The 18839-nt window shown below is 39.7% G+C and overlaps 1 protein-coding gene across 2 annotated transcripts; it reads left to right on the top strand.

Moving 5' to 3' along the window:
• Positions 1-516: 516 nt before the first annotated feature.
• On the top strand, positions 517-17427 carry rnpepl1 (arginyl aminopeptidase like 1). 2 transcript variants are annotated; one of them, XM_067389661.1, is made up of 11 exons: positions 517-1790; positions 5301-5441; positions 5584-5735; positions 7566-7682; positions 7779-8014; positions 8894-9007; positions 9283-9395; positions 9483-9591; positions 9824-10048; positions 10144-10286; positions 14270-17427. In XM_067389661.1, exons 1-11 carry the CDS (start codon positions 1329-1331, stop codon positions 14534-14536), a joined length of 2079 nt encoding a protein of 692 aa, XP_067245762.1. In that variant the 5' UTR covers positions 517-1328; the 3' UTR covers positions 14537-17427. The 2 variants fall into 2 exon arrangements, with proteins under 2 accessions (XP_067245762.1, XP_067245763.1); XM_067389662.1 differs by lacking the exon at positions 8894-9007.
• Positions 17428-18839: the final 1412 nt, after the last annotated feature.

The following is an 18839-nucleotide window of genomic DNA, read 5'->3' as shown; positions in this document are numbered from 1 at the left end:
TTCTGATATATTATGAAGTGATATCACCATCTAAGGCCATTGAAAGTACTATATCTTGTGCATTTTGCCTTTACTCACCCAAAACTTGTCAACAAGGACACTTTACGTGAATGTGAGTGCATTAGCAAGTAGTTTCTGATCGCAGATGTTTGATTTATTAGATGAGGAAATGACTGCAGCTGGTGATGAGGCTCAAACCAGCACATACAGGAGACTTTGACTATTTCATTTTACTTAACATTGTTTTTTTTATCCGATAAATTGACAAGACCGATTTGAAGGATATTGGTTTACTTATGGCCTTTCTGTGCACTTGAGCTCATCTGAGATGTGAGAGTTTGTAGACGTTTAAAAGCTTGTTGTGTCGACCTTGATTTATTGCAATATTGAGGTGTTCAGTTTGATTTTGATTTTAGAAAATAAACTTGATTTCTCATCTTACAAATCAATTGTTTCTTATTTTCACTGGCATGTCTCTCAGGACTAGTGCATCTCTCAGCATGAGTAAAATACTTAAAATCAGATACTTTAAGACTTTTAGTCAAGTCGTATTGGAATTGTAACTTGTAATGGAGTCATTTTCGATGTAAGGTATCAATACTTTTACTCAAGTATGCTTTTCAGGTACACCTCTGGGAACGACTCAGTTAGCCAGGTCTGAACCCTGTGCAACAGCATGTAGGCCTGTGGATATAATTACAACACTGTACACAGAACAACTATTAAGCAGTCTCGTGTTGTTTTCATGTCATTTGTCCACTGGTGGACAGTGTTTTGGGTTCATTAGGGGATGTTGTCCGAGCTCCGCAGCGCCCCCCTGCAGCTTGAAAACTTTCCCGTCTCGAAGTGATTTCCTCCCCTGTTTTTACTTCCTGTTTTCTAAGGGAGTCACTTAACTCCGATCATTTCTGCTCATTGGGGCTTCACTATGCGTCTCTTCCTCTACCGGTAGTTTTTTTTTACCGATCTCTCCGTGGGCTCTCGGGACGGACTGCAAGCCGCGGGACATTCACACACATATATTCGGCTTTAGATGGAGGTCGGAGGGCTGAACTCAGTCGTGTCTACGGCTCTAATGGATTTCACATAGACTTGCGTTTTGTTTTAATGCCCTTTCCTGTCCGTTTTATTCTCATTTCTTGCATTCGGTTTCCTCCTCTGTTGAGTGTCCAGCCTCGACCGCCCCTTTAACTCCAGCAACAATGTAACTAACTCGGTCGCTTGCTCATCTGTCTTCCGCCGAGCTCGACGACCGCGGTGCGCGTTCGCCGCTTTTAAAGTTTCACGCTGTCGTCTCGGTATCGTGTATTTATTCGCCGAACTTTACGATGGCCGAGCTTCAGCGGCCGACGCTGTGTTGCTGCCGCAAAGTGCTGACCGTGCCCGGCAAGTCCTGCGAGGGCGGCCGGAGTCTGGCACACTGTCGCCTGGTGGACATCGCGTCAGCGTCCAACTTCCACAGCTTTAAACTCCGACATTTCCATCTGGACCTCCACCTGAACTTTGCCGTCAAGAGGATGACGGGATGGCAGGTTCTGGAGCTCACGCCCGTCCAGCCCGGCGTGCAATCCCTCATTCTGGACACGCATCCTTCGCTATTAATTCATTCCGTGGACTGTAAGGTGCCCGGCGCGTCCGGTGCTCCTGACGTGTTTTTGTCCCTCACCTACCGAGTAGAACCGTTCACTGATTACGGATCCTCTCTGAACATCAGCCTCCCGGCCGCGGTGATCCGGCCGCACCGGGCTTTCCGTATCACCATCCGCTACACTACCACAGACGGCCCTGCGGTAAGGTCAACGCGGTGACAGCTGACGAACTGCCACTGATACACGCTAATAATAACTTGACTATTGTACACAGTGCCAATATCCACTAAAAATACCCCTTCAGTGCAACCTTAATGCTGATAATCACCTATTATTTTATGCCTTTGTTTTGCCTTATTAAATAGGCTTTGTGGGACATGGTTGTGAAATCATCCTATTTATTTATTAGATGCATGTTAGGATAGACACCAGTGGTTGTTCTGGAGCTATACTGATAAGAATGACCTCAGTGTAGTGTCATGGCCCCTTAAGTAGATAACTAGAGCTATCCAGGTCATGATTATGAATGCACGAGGTAATTACTGGAAGGAGGGCTGTATTAAACATGTTTAAAAGTAGGATTAAAGATGGATAGATATCTGTGTTGATTACAAAAACAAACATATTTATTGTTATTAGTACTGTAATGTACATCTCATTGCCCACTTGCACAGAGGGGGTTCATTTTGAACATACCTTATGTGCTTCTTTTTGTTGTTTTTTTTAGTTTTCATCACTGTTTAAAGGGTTAGTTCACCCAAATATGAAAATTTGGTCATTTATTTCTTATCCTTATGCCGTTCCGCACCCGTAAGACCTTCGTTCATCTTCAGAACACACATTAAGATATTTTTGTTGAAATCCGATGGCTCCGTGAGGCCTGCATAAGGAGCAATGACATTTCCTCTCTCAAGATCCATAAAGGTACTAAAAACATATTTAAAACAGTTCATGTGAGTACAGTGGTTCAATATTAATATTATAAAAGGACGAGAATATTTATATAACGACTTATATAGTGATGGCCGATTTCAAAACACTGCTTCGGATCACAAATGAATCAGTGTATCGAATCTGCTGTTCGGAGCGCCAAAGTCACGTGATTTCAGCCGTTGGCAGTTTGACACGCGATCTGAATCATGATTCGATACACTGATTAATTTATGCTCCGATGCTTCCTGAAGCAGTGTTTTGAAATCGGCCATCACTAAATAAGTCATTTTTTTTTTTTTTTTTGGTGCTCCAAAAGTATTCTCGTTGCTTTATAATAATAATATTGAGCCACTGTACTCACATGAACTGATTTAAATATGTTTTTAGTACCTTTATGGATCCTGAGAGAGGAAATGTCATTGCTCCCTATGAAGGCCTCACGGAGCCATCGGATTTCAACTAAAATATCTTAATTTGTGTTCTGAAGATGAACGAAGGGCTTACGGGTGTGGAACGGCATGAGGGAGAGAAATAGATGACAGAATTTTCATTTTTGGGTGAACTAACCCTTTAATGTCTCTAACAACAAAGCCTTTTAGCAGAGAATTTTTATTTGTGCCAGAAATAACATTTACATTTAGTTTTCTTTGTTTTAAAAAAAAAAAAAAAAAATCAACACAAGGTTTTTAATTCGCAAAACTATACAGCTATAATGTGTAAGCATGACAACCGTGTTTCTTGGGAAAGCCTTTTTCAACCCAGAAAAGCAACACATTGATGCTTCCAAAACAAGCCATATCACAATTTTGATCAAACCTCACCTATAATAACCAGCTAGTTGACACTGTCTTGGTGAACAGCTAAAATCAGCATAATTCTTTACAAATTTAACAAAAATATTCAACACATCACAGAGAACCAAATATACTAGATTGTAATGCATAAAAACACGTTAAAGGAACACTCCACTTTTTTTGAAAATAGGCTCATTTTCCAACTCCCCTAGAGTTAAACAGTTGAGTTTTACCGTTTTTGAATCCATTCAGCCGATCTCCGGGTCTGGCGGTACCACTTTTAGCATAGCTTAGCATAGTTCATTGAATCTGATTAGACCGTTAGCATCTCGTTCAAAAATAACCAAACTGTGTTGAGTATAGTATAGTTCCTAGCCATATCGGCCTAGAAAATCACAACTTTTCATTTTCCATCAGTCTTAGTACACAATGTAACTACAGAAGAGTCAAGTTTTAAATAGGAAAAATATTTAAACTCTTTGGTAATTTTTGATCGAGACGCTAACAGTCTAATCAGATTCAATGAACTATGCTAAGCTATGCTAAAAGTGGCACCGCCGGACCCGGAGATCGGCTAAATGGCTTTGAAAATGGTAAAGCTCAACTCTTTAACTCTAGGGGAGTTGGAAAATGAGCCTATTTTCAAAAAAGTGGAGTGTTCATACTCATACAGGTTAAGGTCAAGTTTATTTATATAGCCCTTTAAAACAGCATAAATGCTAACCAGAGTGCTGCACAACATACCAAACAAAATATCCTCATACAAACAATTTAAACACTAATAATAAAATATCAAAAGAAACCAAAACAAAAATAATAAAAATAAGACCGGAACATCATGTAATATAAAACAGTATTTAAGACCATAAAACTATAAGACTAAAAGAAGTATGTTTTAAGAGAAGATTTAAATGTAGATAGAGTAGGGGAAAGTCTAATAGACAAAGGTAGGGAATTCCAGAGCTTAGGACCAAGAACTGGTCCTTTAAATATCAAAATGAACAGCACTGGCCTATAAAGTGGTGCAGGGATGACGTATTTTTGTAGGCCAAAACCTGAAACGAGTTAGCATTTTAAACACCTTCGGTTCCATTTGGGTTTTTAGTTAAATGTTTGAAATAAGGTCTGGTGAACACAAGCTCATGAGACTACAGAGACTATGTCATCAGCCAAACAGGTAAACTAGTCGCTTCCACAGCCTCGTTGTGTTTAAAATTGCGATTTTGTAAATTATTATAACTCAAACTTTCAGGGAAAATGTTTTTAAACAAAGACTGAAAGAGTTTTTGGAAGCTTAGTGATGTTGACGTTGAAGTCGGGGGACCAGGGTATAGTTCTTTTATAGCCTATGTTTAGCTTTTGACCTCTGCCAATTGAATTAGTGCTTCAAAATTCATAGAAGTTGTGTTTATTTGTGTGAAAATTATCACAACGAACAAAACATGCAAGAATCATAAGCTTTTGTTAGTCACAGACCTTATTTTCTGCAATAATCCAAAAGCCAATGGAAAAATCCTATTGGGTTTTTGTAGAGGAAAACGGGGTGAAGCTAACTTTGGGATGCCCTACAAAAATACGTCATCCGTGCACCACTCTATAGAGCAAGTGACAATTCTGTTAGCTTTCTTTCACTGGCCACAGGTCATTCTTATTGCTGTCATTTTAGTGGCATAATACACATACAAACGAATGGCAATTTTTAGCTGCTCACCTGTATATGTGTAGTTGTCCTTTGTTTCTGCAACTATATCAAGAACTTAAGTTTGGATTCACAACTGCTTCACCGGTAGCTCTGTCTGCAACAATATAATAAAATAAATGAAATTATAGTGCTTCATTGGCTATCTATAAACCAGGAAACTTTATTCAACCATTAGAAACCCTAAGAACATTTGATTTGTTACTTTAATCTTGAATCACTTGCACATTCAAATCTCTTTTCTCAGAGAACATTTGTCAAAGGTACTCTCTCATCTCATCTCAGATTTGGTGGCTGGATGCAGAGTTGACATGTGGACAAACCCGTCCATTGGTCTTCACTCAGGGTCACTCGGTCTGCAACCGGTCATTTTTTCCCTGTTTTGACACGCCGGCCATCAAAAGCACCTACTCTGCCACTGTCAGGGTAAGTCTATCTAAGATGCTCAGATCCACCAAAATATCTTTGTGTTGTTTTTTGTTTGTAGATCATGTGTATTGTATATGCGTGACATACTTTTCAGAAGGCAGATCTCCTATGTTTGTGAATGTATGTGTTTGCGTTACAGGTTCCAGAGGGTGTCACAGTGTTGATGAGTGCCTCAAGAAGTGCATACTCTAAACAGGACAGGGTTTTCCAGTTCTCTATGGAGTACCCTGTCCCAGCCTACTTGGTTGCCCTGGTGGCAGGAGACCTACAGCATGCAGACATTGGGCCCAGGTACATAAAGACCGAGTAGTGATGTCAAAAGTATCGACCATGCTACTAAGTCAGTACTGAAATGTTAAAAATGTGATGCTTTGAGCGCTGTTGAGCAGATTCGTAAACACCTCTGATTGGCAATTGTGTTCACACGCTCATCAGATATGTCTGTGATTGGCTACAGTGCTTCAAAAACATGTTGTAAATGGACATCAATGATGCCCTTCACCAAGCACTTACACAGATACACACGGGAGCATTTGAAAGCAGGTCTGCTGATAGACGCCTGCTGTTAAACACTCCCACTCCCAAAACACTTTCACATTTAAACATTTCCGTGTGCTTTCAAATTCTCCTGTGCATTGATCATTTTAGCCAATCACAGACATATATGATGAGTGCATGAACACAATGACCAATCAGAGTTGTTTACGAATCCGTTCAACAGTGCTCAAAGCATCACATTTTTAAAGGTGCCCTAGAATCAAAAATTTAATTTACCTTGGCATAGTTAAATAACAAGAGTTCAGTACATGGAAAAGACATACATTGAGTTTCAAACTCCATTGTTTCCTCCTCCTTTGTTTAAAAGACCTCCGAAAAACAGGCAAATCTCAACATAACACTGACTGTGATGCAACAGTCGGGATCATTAATATGTACGCCCCCAATATTTGCATATGCCAGCCCATGTTCAAGGCCTTACACAAGGGCAGCCAGTATTAACGTCTGGATCTGTGCACAGCTGAATCATCAGACTAGGTAAGCAAGCAAGAGCAATAGCGAAAAATGGCAGATGGAGCAATAATAACTGACATGATCCATGATAACATGATATTTTTAGTGATATTTGTAAATTGTCTTTCTAAATGTTTCATTAGCATGTTGCTAATGTACTGTTAAATGTGGTTAAAGTTACCATCGTTTCTTACTGTATTCACGGAGACAAGAGCCGTCACTATTTTCATTATTAAACACTTGCAGTCTATATAATTCATAAACACAACTTCATTCTTTATAAATCTCTCCAACAGTGTAGCATTAGCCCGTTAGCCACAGAGCATATAGCTTCAAACTCATTCAGAATCAAATGTAAACATCCAAATAAATACTATATTCACAGGAATCGATGCATGCATGCAGCATGAATGACGAACATCTTGTAAAGATCCATTTGAGGGTTATATTAGCTGTGTGAACTTTGTTTATGCAATGTATAACTGCACTTATAGTCGAGAGCTCGGGAGGGCAGGGAGCGAGAGATTTAAAGGGGCCGCGCAGCCTGAATCGGTGCATAGTTAATGATGCCCCAAAATAGGTAGTTAAAAAAATGTATAAAAAAAAATCTGTGGGGTATTTTGAGCTGAAACTTCACAGACACATTCAGGGGACACCTTAGACTTATATTAGATCTTGTGAAAAGACGTTCTACGGCACCTTTAACATTTTATTTCAGTACTGACTTGGTATTGCAGTTGGCAACACTAAGATGGAATATCCCTGCTGAATAGAATAACAGAATAGCTAGATACTAGCATATGCTGTTTTGGAAAGTGCAAATGTGCTGGTTTGTCTCAAATAGGCTGCTTAACCACAGTTAACTGGCAAAACCACATCAGCCGACTATCTTAACCAGCATAAACATGCTATCTTGGTCAACATGGTTCTCAGAAAAACCATGCTGATTGACCAGCTTTACCAGCTCAGTTTTTCTTGCAAAGTGCATGGCTATGCTGGTTCATCGGATAGATTAGAACAAACCAATACTATCCAGCATAACCATTCTGGAAAGGCTGGTCTAAGCAATCGTTCAATGCTTTACCTCGATCACAATATCTTTGCTTTTAGGAGTCGTGTGTGGGCAGAGCCCTGCATCCTGACGTGTGCAGTCAGTAAACTGGGCGGCAATGTGGAGCGCTGGCTTAATGTGGCAGAGGGGCTCTTTGGCCCTTATGTATGGGGAAGGTCAGTTCTATTCTTTTCAGTCACATCAGTCTTGTTCTCCTCGTTTCATCAAGCCACTTGGCATGTTCAGGCATTAACCTGTCTCACTCTTTACAGGTACGACATAGTGTTCCTTCCTCCTTCATTCCCCATCGTTGCCATGGAGAATCCTTGTCTCACCTTCATAATTTCCTCCATACTGGAGAGTCAGGAATTTCTGCTGATTGATGTCATTCATGAGATTGCTCACGGCTGGTTTGGCAATGCAGTCACCAATGCTACCTGGGAAGAGATGTGGCTCAGTGAGGGTCTGGCCACTTATGCTCAGAGGCGCATTACCACAGAGGCCTACGGTATACACATCCTCACACATATTCCACAGTCCAACCATAGAGAGCCATCACCACACTGCAAAAAATGCTGTTCTTACTTAGAATTTTTGTCTTGTTTTTAGTCAAAATATCTTAAAGTTCTTAAATCAAGAAGCATTTTCTTGACAAGTACAAATTATTTTCTTGTTTTCAGGAAAAATAAATCAAAATTGAGTACTTTTTTCCTTAAAACAAGCAAAATAATCTGCCAATGGGGTAAGCAAAATAATCTTAGTCCAAACTGAAAACAAGATTATATAGCTTATTCTTGGTTTGAAATAAGATTATTTTGCTTACCCCATTGGCAGATTATTTTGCTTGTTTTAAGGAAAGACTTACTTAATTTTGAGTTATTTTTCCTGAAAACAAGAAAATAATTTTTACTTGTCAAGAAAATGCGTCTTGATTTAAGAACTTTAAGATATTTTGACTAGAAACAAGACAAAAAATCTAAGAAGAACAGCATTTTTTGCAGTGCATGTGGGCCTCTTGGAAATGTTTATGTATACATTTCACAAAGATGCCAGTGTTGTGCCCCAGCAGATGCAAAACCTAAGTGTGCAGTTATTCATATATACCCTGCTGAAAAATCCAGCATTGCCAGTCACCAGCATAAGGTATGTTTGGGACCTTGCATGGGATGCTGGTTGCTGGTCACCAGCATGGGAAGCGGAAGGACTAGCTACACCAGCTCAGTTTTACTTGAGAACAGCATGACTGTACTGGTCCACCAGATAGAAGTTAACCAGTTCTAACCAGCATGGAATTCATTCTGGTTTATGCTGGACATTTCAGCAGGGTAGGCTTATCCATATCCCACAGTGCTCTCCTTACATTTATCTCCTTAATTCATTGATTCAGGAGAAGCCTTCACTTGCCTTGAGACAGTGTTCCGTCTAGATGCTCTTCACAGACAGATGCGTCTTCTTGGAGACAACAATCCTGTCAGTAAGCTGCAGGCCAAATTTGAGCCAGGTACAACCTGTTTAACAATATAAACCAGCTCTTGTATGAGTCTGAAAGAGACTCAGGTTTGGCATTTGGTGCTTTTTCCACACACCTGAAATAGCTGTATGGTAAATGCATCTAAAATTCCTTGTTACTCAGATTTCAGAAAGTACTCATTTGCAAAGTTCAGCCTGTCTGGAAAATGTGCCCAAGTAATTATAATGTACTTGTGAAGTGTCAGACTCGTGATTCTTGGGTCAATGTACCAAGTTATCCATTTTCCTTTTTCTCTTTCTCCAAAGGTGTAAACCCCAGCAGTCTAATGAATCTGTTCACCTATGAGAAAGGCTTCTGCTTTGTTTCTTACCTCTCTCAGCTGTGTGGTGACATCAAGAAATTTGATAGCTTTCTTAGGGTAAGAAACATGACAAACATTGACATAAATGGCATAGTCCACATGCGCACATGAATGTTCTGAATCCTTCCGCCATGCACTGTGTAGGCCTACATCGAGAAGTTCAGATTCACCAGCGTAATCGCTCAGGATCTGTTGGACTTCTTCCTTGGCTTCTTCCCTGAGCTGAAGGAGAGCTGCGTTGCTCAACGAGAGGGTGAGTTGCGACAGCTGTCAGAGATGATGATTAACACTCAGAGACACTTATAGTTACTCATCTCGCTGCACTCCATTTGTCCTCAGTTAGGAATTTCCCTGATGAGCCAGTCATAACACCCAGTGAGGGGTCAAAGCAACATTAGCAGTATGAGAGATGGAGGCTAAATAAACAGAAATGTGACACTTCTACCCCTCCTTCTTCCTTTCCCTTTGCTTCCCTTCTTGCTCAGGACTGGAATTTGAGCGTTGGCTAAATGGCTGTGGTCCTCCGTTATGTGAACCAGATCTGTCGGCGGGTAGAGCTCTAACGGGCCCTGTTCAGCACCTGTGTGACCTCTGGGGCACAGACACCCCCGACTCCCAAGCCATTGCTACATTTGACCTCTCTTCCTGGAGCACCTTTCAGACCGTCCTCTTTCTGGACCGACTTCTCGACCGTTCACCTCTGCCTCAAGGTATTAAAGAGTCCATCGCACAATTTGTAGACCTTCATTTCATAGTATGCACTTGGATGCTAGACACTTCTCTTGTAATTTGATTGGCTTTTCAGAGGTGATGAGTCTTTTGTCAAGCTGCTACTCTGCATTGTTGGACGGTATGAATGCTGAAGTCCAGATTCGATGGCTGCAGATTATAGTGCGGAACAGCTTTTATCCTGATCTGCCTCGAGTCCGCAGCTTCTTGCATAAACATGTGAGTTTTGTGAATGAAGTGGCTCTTGTACTGTAACTGATAATACAAAGCAAGTCAGTATGTTGTTTTGCCAGTGTTTAGAGGGCACAAACACTATGAAGCTAGGGACGGGTACTCTCGATTTCATTATAAACTGAGTTTTCCTTTAAGGGCATCCACATTCCAGTGTTTCTAATAAACGCTCTCAGCTAGTCTCTGACTATTGACTGCTTATGACGTCATGTCTCTTTTCAGAGCTGCAAAGAGATGTGCTCAATCACAACCAGTTTGGCTGGTTTCTTCGTTTGCTTCATAAAAAGCATGCTGTATTGATTACCGCTTTCTTAAGTGTACCGTGTTAAGCATGGTTAGAGTTCAACTTCAGAAATTGTAATAAGTTAATTCAGTGGTTCCCAAACTGGGGTACGTGATGTGACAAAAGGGGGTACGTGAACAAAATTCTGAGTAGTTCATTTAATTCTATCTTATAATAATATTAAAACAGAGTATGTTTTTCTAACTGCCAGAATGCCAGTACATTTAATCAAATTACCTCATAATTTGCAGTCAAAAATGACTGTATCCACACAAGTAAATTACTGTTGTTCTCGACAATGCACCTTTGTAAAAGTGGGGATTTAGCACTTAGTCGCATGAAGAACAAATATAGACACAGATAGTGGATTAATTTCGATTTAAGACTCCGATACAAAAACATACCTTGTGTGAGTTCTTGTATTTATTGATGATAACGAGGAAGAATGCAATTGTTCCCAAATATCCACATGACTGCAGACATGACATTATTATACAACAGGTCAAAAAACCAAAACATATATTTTAAACACAGTACTGTCAGCATTTTGCAATGAAATTATAGTTCTAACGAAAACCACAGCAGAACTACAACACACGTCTGTTTCACGAACAATTCTGGGGCTTTGAACGAATCATGAGATTCAATGATTCATTCACAGCCACTTGTTTTGTTACTGAATGATTGACTCGATGACTCACTCATAAAAATAGTAGTTGCGTCCCAAATGACGCACTATACACTATGTACTTGTGCGCTATACACTCATCCATATAGTGCGTGAATCGTATAAGGTTATTTTGTCATTTAATAACGGAGTCCGATCCTCCCTTCCCCTCCACTACGTAATTAAAGCTGCGACAGTTGAGTGCACGAAGTGTCCAACATTCCACACTTCGTTTTTTCCGTTAATTTAGTGCATCATCCGGGTATTTAAAGTGCACTTTTTCTTTTTGGAATTTTCAGTGTGAACGCACTACTGCACTATTTATACTTAAAAACGTCATAGAATAGTGCATAAGTACGCAAATTGGGACGCACTTAGTGACTTGCTGCCACCTACTGGCGGTTTTAGTTTAATATTTAAAAGTTTTACTTAAAGGGTTAGTTCAACCAAAAATGAAAATTCTGTCATTTATTACTTACCCTCATGCCGTTCCACACCCGTGAAACCTTCGTTCAGAACAAAAATTTAGAAAGATATTTTAGTTGAAATCCGTTGGCTCCGTGAGGCCTCCATAGGGAGCAATGACACTTCCTCTCTCAAGATCCATAAAGGTACTAAAAACATATTTATATCGGTTCATGTGAGCACAGTGGCTCAATATTAATATTATAAAGCGACAAGAATATTTTTGGTGCGCCAAAAAAAACAAAATAACGACTTATTTAGTGATGGCCGAATCATGATTCAGATCTCGTGTCAAACTGCCAACCACTGAAATCACGTGACTTTGGCGCTCCGAACAGCAGATTCGATACACTGATTCATTTGATTAATAACATAGGGCCTATAGAGTGCCCCAGGGAGGACGCGTTTTTGTAGGCCAACCCGTAAGTTAGCGGCACACGGGTTCCCTCGGTTGAAAGCATATTCATTTTTCCCATAGACTTCTGGAAAATCACAGAAAATAAGCTCTGTGTTTAACAAAGGGTTATGACACTTACAAGTTTTGTCTATCAAGATAATCTTTACAAGTTAACACAACATTTATATATTTTGAAGCCTAAATAAAGTTGTCAGATATAAAAGGCTAACAGTAGGCTATAAACGGACTACAGCACACCATGGTCGCGGATCAACGTCGTCACCACCAAGCGTCCTCAAACTTTATTTAGAAAACTCTATTTAAAAACATGCTCACTGATTATATATGCGCTGTGTATGAATACTTATCCACTTTTTCATGAGAAATGCTGTCCAAATGTCCCATTTTTAATGATGACGTCTAAAGTCCCCGCCAAAGGAAGTAGTCCCTTTTAGCTATTTGTTAGCAACTGCCGATTTGAAGACACAGTAAAAGTTTAAAAAATCACAAGTGGGTTATGACTGGTGTGTTTTATGTCATAAAGCCTCTAAATACTTTCACGTTTTGATCTGTTAACCACAGACCTTATTTCAGGCGATTTAGCAAAAAACCCATTCAAAAAACCCATAGACTTTACGGCATTGGAACCGGAGGTGCTAAAATGCTAACTCGCTTCCGGGTTTTGCCTACAAAAATGCGTCATCCCTGAGGCACTCTATTTACACCTGGGGTTGGATTCACAAAACATTCTTCTTAGCTGCCAAGTTCTTATTTTCTCACTTAAGAAAAAAGATAAGAATATTTTGTATTCCCAAAAACGTTTCATAAGAATGTTCTTTTTTTTTTCTTAAGATTGTTCTTAAGTATTCATATTCCCGAAAAGAATGTTCTTAAAAATCATCATAAATAACTTCTTAAAGTTAGGATAAACTCCAGCCTTTCTTAAATACCCATATGTAAGATGTATAATTAATTTTTTGGGTTGTTTCAAATACTAAGCATTACAACATAACACTAGCTAGCTAAATATAAAACATATTACTATAGTAACATTAATGCGGACAAGATAACGATATTAACTTGACAGGGCGGATTAAAAACAACACTGAGTGATTAACTCCTGTCAAGCCAGTCATGACGAAAATAGTCTGTGCGCTTAAAAGAAGAGCTTTGAGGTCTTCAACAATACTCGCCTTTCAATCAAATAACAGCAAAGCCTTTCATTTTCTGCTTAAGTAAAAAAAAAAAAGATGTTCTCAAGAAGATGTTTGAGAACTTCTTAAGAATTTTTCAAGAATTGCACATAAGAACATTCTTACAAACTTCTTAGAATTTATTTAAAGAGTTTTCTTAACTTGTTTAAGAAGACTTTCGTGAATCCGGCCCCTGGTCACTTCATGCGTTTTCTGTTTGGACAGCTATACAATTGTAAAAAGACTAGGTGTAAACGCCCCAAAACACTTTAGAGAAGGATTTAAATTATATCGATCAGGCATTCAGAAGTTGGTCTGAGACGCATTCCACACGAGACTGGACAAGTCTAAATGCATATAGTTGTTGAAACCACATATGTAAATTTGACTCATTTGATACATTTTTATCTTATTTGGCTTTAGCAAGTCAATGCGCAAACTTCCGCAAATTAATGTGAAAGTAAGTTGCAGACATTCAAAACACAGTGATCTTTATTTAAAGTAGTGAAACTAAGGCCCCATTTACAGTAGTCCGTTTTCGTTTTTAAACACATAAGTTTTGCTACAGTTACACCTGTCCTTTACACTACTTTGCCATTTTCGCCCCTTGAAAACGAAGCCTTTTGAAAATGCTGAAGAGCCCATTTTATTTTTAAAACGCCGGGGTTGCGTTTCAGTGTAAAAGGACCAAAACGGAGACTTTTGAAAACGATGCCGTGCCTGCCCGCGTTCACTCTGCATATACTTGACAACCATGTAAACAGTACGTTTTTTTTTTAATACTGCAACTACCTACATTCGCAAGAAGCAACTGTTTACACTTGTACGCACATGCCCAGTGTGCATGAACGGTCATGTGACATGCGTTTTCATTCGTGTAGTGTAGACGGAGATAATACATTTTTATCTTATCTGTTTTTGCACCGGGTTGTCTATTAACTTTCCTCTTCCTTTTTTTCTTTCTAGACATCAAGGATGTACACAGTGCCTCTTTATGAGGATCTGTGCGGAGGAGTGATGAAGTGTTTTGCTGTGGAGGTATTTTATCAAACTCAGGCCCGTTTGCACCCTAATCTACGTAGGACACTTCAGCAGATACTTTTCCAAAGCAGCGCCCTCAACATCAGCACAGCTCCATCTCTACTCGCATTACCACCCTCTGCCCCTTCCTCACCCACAGACCCCCCCGCCAACGGGACCATTGCCCTGCGAGACGTCAACGTGTCTGCATGAGATCAAAACTTTAGTGGAGAGGGGTTGAGGTGAAAGGCCAGAAGGGCAGGAACAGTACAGGGCTTGAACTTCTTGGCTCAGACTGGACTATAGCAATGCATTATGGGAGGGCAGCGCTGACTCTCACCAACACTGGGATGTCTATTTAAAAAGGCAGACACTGATTATCATAAGCTTAAACATGAAGCTGCTCAGGATTGTGGAACAAAAATAGAGGACGGATGTTTGCAATGGTTATTATGCCATGACCTGTGTGTGTGTGTGTGTGTGTGTGTGTGTGTGTGTGTGTGTGTGTGTGTGTGTGTGTTTGTGTGTTTGTGTGTGTGTGTGTGTGTGTGCGCACATATGGATAGGGCTATGTCAGTATCAAGGATACCGGTTGCCATCTGTTAGCCATTACCTTTTTGAGTGTGTGTGTCTATTTTTTTGGGGGGTGTTTTGCATATGATCCTCTGGCCTATGCACATCATCTCATCTGCATCTGTTCTCCAATGCAACTGACAAATCAATTGGAGGATTTGACAAGATTTCAGAGACTTTCCTTTTGCTAGCTGCACAGATGTGTAATGTGGAGGACCAATCCCTGGCGAATCCCCTTCCTGGACAGTGTTTGAGAACTGGTGTGAATACAGTCTGTATTCATTGTTCAAATCCGATCATGGCCTAATGAAGACCTTACAGATTTTACACACTCTTAGCCTTTCTGTGATAAATGGATTGTTTCCTTTTTGTTTGATTTTCAGTAACTGGAATGTGTCTTTCTCAAGCTTCTCTTTCCTGGTGCTAACCACTCAACATTGAGTCTCAGGTATATCAAGACAGAAGAAGTGGAGCCATGTTAGTGCCTTTCAAACCTTTCGACACTGTAGGTGTTTTCAACACTGCTGTCCAAATGACAGCCTGTATTTGTGATTTTGAGCCATACTAGGGTGACATTGGTGACCATTGGCCTGCTTGCAACATTTGTTAAGATGTTATTTTCAGGAATTGAGATGCTGTGGTGAATTGAGATTCTTTTTTTTTGGGGAAAAAATGTTTCCTCTTTTATTTAATAATGGGCAAATTTCCCTTAAATTAGTGACATTTGAAGAGAAAGGAACAGATTATGATGTGGATGAGTCCAAGCTGATCATCAGTGGCCTTAATGACAAGTACAGTGGAAGACAGGTTCAGTTTTACAGGTAATAAAAGACATCAGAGAGCACTTTGTTTGTCGTGTCTGAGGATCCTACCTTGGGATTTCACCTTTGTGCATAAGAGGTTATATGACAGACGCTCATCAGCAAGTGAAATCGTTTCTCTTAACTTATAGAATCATAGCTTTTGTTGATTGGAGGCTTAAACTGCACAGCCAATAATAAAAGGGTTTGTTTTCCACCCTCATCTAACACTGTCTACCTTACTGAGTAAATGTGTTACTTATCCTGTCAGCCTGGGCTCTGATATGCTGTTCTAGCCATGTGACCTCTTCAGGCAATTGTTAGAAATTTATCATGGTTTTTGTATAGTTACAATAACTTAAGTAACTGAAATCTCTAAAGAATTATTGTAGATGCTAAATCTACAATATCTACTAAATCAAAGGGTTAATTCACCCAAAAATGAAATTTCTGTAATTTATTACTCACTCTCATGTCATTCCTAACCCGTAAGGGTTTGGAACACAAATTAAGATATTTTTGATTTTCTACGTTAGAACGACGGCTCAGTATTGGCCAGCTCCTGCGTCAGCATCGCATGTATGCGTCATGCTGCTTATGTGAACAGCATCTGCCAATAATGAGTCGGCGTTCTGATGTAGAACCTGGAACGTAAACAGCGTAGGAGAATCGAATGGGAGAGACGATTTTGTTGAATAAAGTTATTTTTGTTTTTGCGCACAAAAAGTATTCTCGTTGCTTTATAACATTAAGGTTGGACCTTGAATGATGGTAATTACGTTGCTTTCTATGGGGGATAATCAAAATATCACAAATATCTTAATTTGTTTTCTGAAGATGAACGAAGGTCTTACGGGTGTGGAGCGACATGAGGGTGAGTAATAAATTACAGAAATTGCATTTTTGCATGAACTAACCCTTTTAATTTTTATTACAACTACATTACTTGTAGTTATTATTACTTAACCATTACAAATCCCATTGTTTTAGAAAAAAAAGAAGGTAACATTGATATTACCATGAGAAGTAAACCATTGTGTGGTTAATATGGGATTATATCTATGGTTATGTAAAACGTATGGTAAATTTACCAGAGGCACAGACTATAATAGTCAAACACAACTTTAACTATAAGAAAATATTTATACACATTTCAATCATGCAATAAAAACAATTGCTTCCCTTTTGTCAGTGAGATGGATGGGCCTGCATTTTTGTTCATCAAAACTGAGTAATGGAGGACGGTTTTACTCTTAATGGGGACCTATTATGCCCCATTTTACAAGATGTAAAATAAGTCTCTGATGTCCCCAGAGTGTGTTTGTGAAGTTTTAGCTCAAAATACCCCACAGATAATTTTTTATAGCATGTTAAAATTGCCGCTTTTTGGGTTTGAGCAAAAACACTGTTTCAGTGTGTGCCCTTTAAATGCAAATGAGCTGCTATGCTCTGCCTAAGAGGGCGGAGCTTCAAGAGCTGATTCTCTGGTGTCAGGAGTCAGTCAGGACACACTATGTCAAATGTCAAAAAATGGAAATATATGCTGCATGGAGAGAGAACGGGTATAGTTTAGATCAATTACGGTTATAACTTATATTGTATTCTTCCACTATATTAGTACAAGCCTGTTGTACTGTTCAAATGATGGCCAAAACTTTACAGATGAGTTTTATGATGTTTATTGTACTTCACACAGAAGATGAAGCATTTGTTTTCACTCTAGAAAATCACTGTAAGAGCTTAATAAAACAGTGCAAGTGTGCATTAAAATATTATCCATAAACACTCTCTCTCCCTTACATTATCATCAACATACACGGCGAAGTACACAGAAACACTCGTTACAACTAACAGTAAACAAATATATAAACACCTTATGCCTTTTCGGGTGGTGCTCAATAAACTGGTAAACTTTATATCCATAAATCAACTCCGATGAACTGTAATAAAGTGCTCTCACCTTCATTCCTGCCATATCCAGGATCACTCTGGAGACTGTATGTTTTGTATTGTCCCTTTTATTGACATTCTAAGCAGTCCAGAGTGAAATGATTTGCGCAGACATAAACGAATTTCCGTAGAGTTAAGGGAGGATTTTCTTTGAAAACAAAATTAATCCACCTCGTCTTCAGTGGCTCAGATTTCAGGAGTAAATGGAGAGAGCTATGTGGATTAATCCATTCAGCTAGAGAACACCTAAAACTCCTGGGAGACGTTCACGTTCGTCAGTGCAGCAATGGCGGACTGTGTACAACTCGCTGTGAACTCGCTCAGGGCGGTTCTGTGTTAAAACAACAGTGTCTGTCAACATTCATGGGCGTGGCCTGTGGCTAATGTGACATCACACTGCCAGGGATCTGGAAACGGCTTGTTCTGAGACACTGCTTATGATTTATGGGGATTAAAAAAAAAGGAGTGGTTGGATTTTTATCATTATAGGGTGGTTGTGTACACACACTGCCAACACACATTTATAGCCAAACACCATGCAAAAGTGAATTTTGCATAATATGTCTCCTTTAAATCTTATCCTCTAGTCTTTGTCAATTTTTGCTCATCTCTTCAGGTTCTCTGTCTTCAACAAACTGTCCAAAAAAGTGACTCGTTTGTATGCTAATTAATTAACTGTACACTTGTACACTCGCGGCAATTATGAAAAATTAAAATGACTTGTCTTAAAGGTGCAGTATGTAGGATTTCTCTCCACTAGAGGTCGCTAGAAGCATATTCAAAACAAAGGCGTAGCTTGATGATGCCAAGTTTGAGCGCAGAATCTTGGGACATGTGGTCTTCACCTCAACGGACGGTGCGAAAGAATTGAGATAGGACTCGGGAAGAAATCATGTTCATGGATGTGATTATTAACGTTACTGTAGTATGAAGCAGAGCAGGAGCGAGTGTTGTGGGAGCTGAACGAGGCCGCTGAAGCGATTGCGCAACACACCGCAGCAGGACTTTTATTATGATACAGTCGCCGGCGCCGCTTCCGCTTTTCCGGTCATGAGTATGAGGTAACGCAGCTCTGTTTATCATATTAGATACTTTTGAGTGTGTTGAAAATGATGTTATAATGTTACTCTGTGCGTTCGCTCGGCGGCTGCTGTGAGACGCTGTTACACACTGCAGTAAGATAGATCGATTTT

Source organism: Chanodichthys erythropterus, chromosome 7, assembly GCF_024489055.1.
Source record: "Chanodichthys erythropterus isolate Z2021 chromosome 7, ASM2448905v1, whole genome shotgun sequence".
NCBI lineage: Eukaryota > Metazoa > Chordata > Actinopteri > Cypriniformes > Xenocyprididae > Chanodichthys > Chanodichthys erythropterus.
The sequence above is the reverse complement of the archived record's forward strand: the minus strand, read 5'-3'. Positions and strand labels throughout refer to the sequence as shown.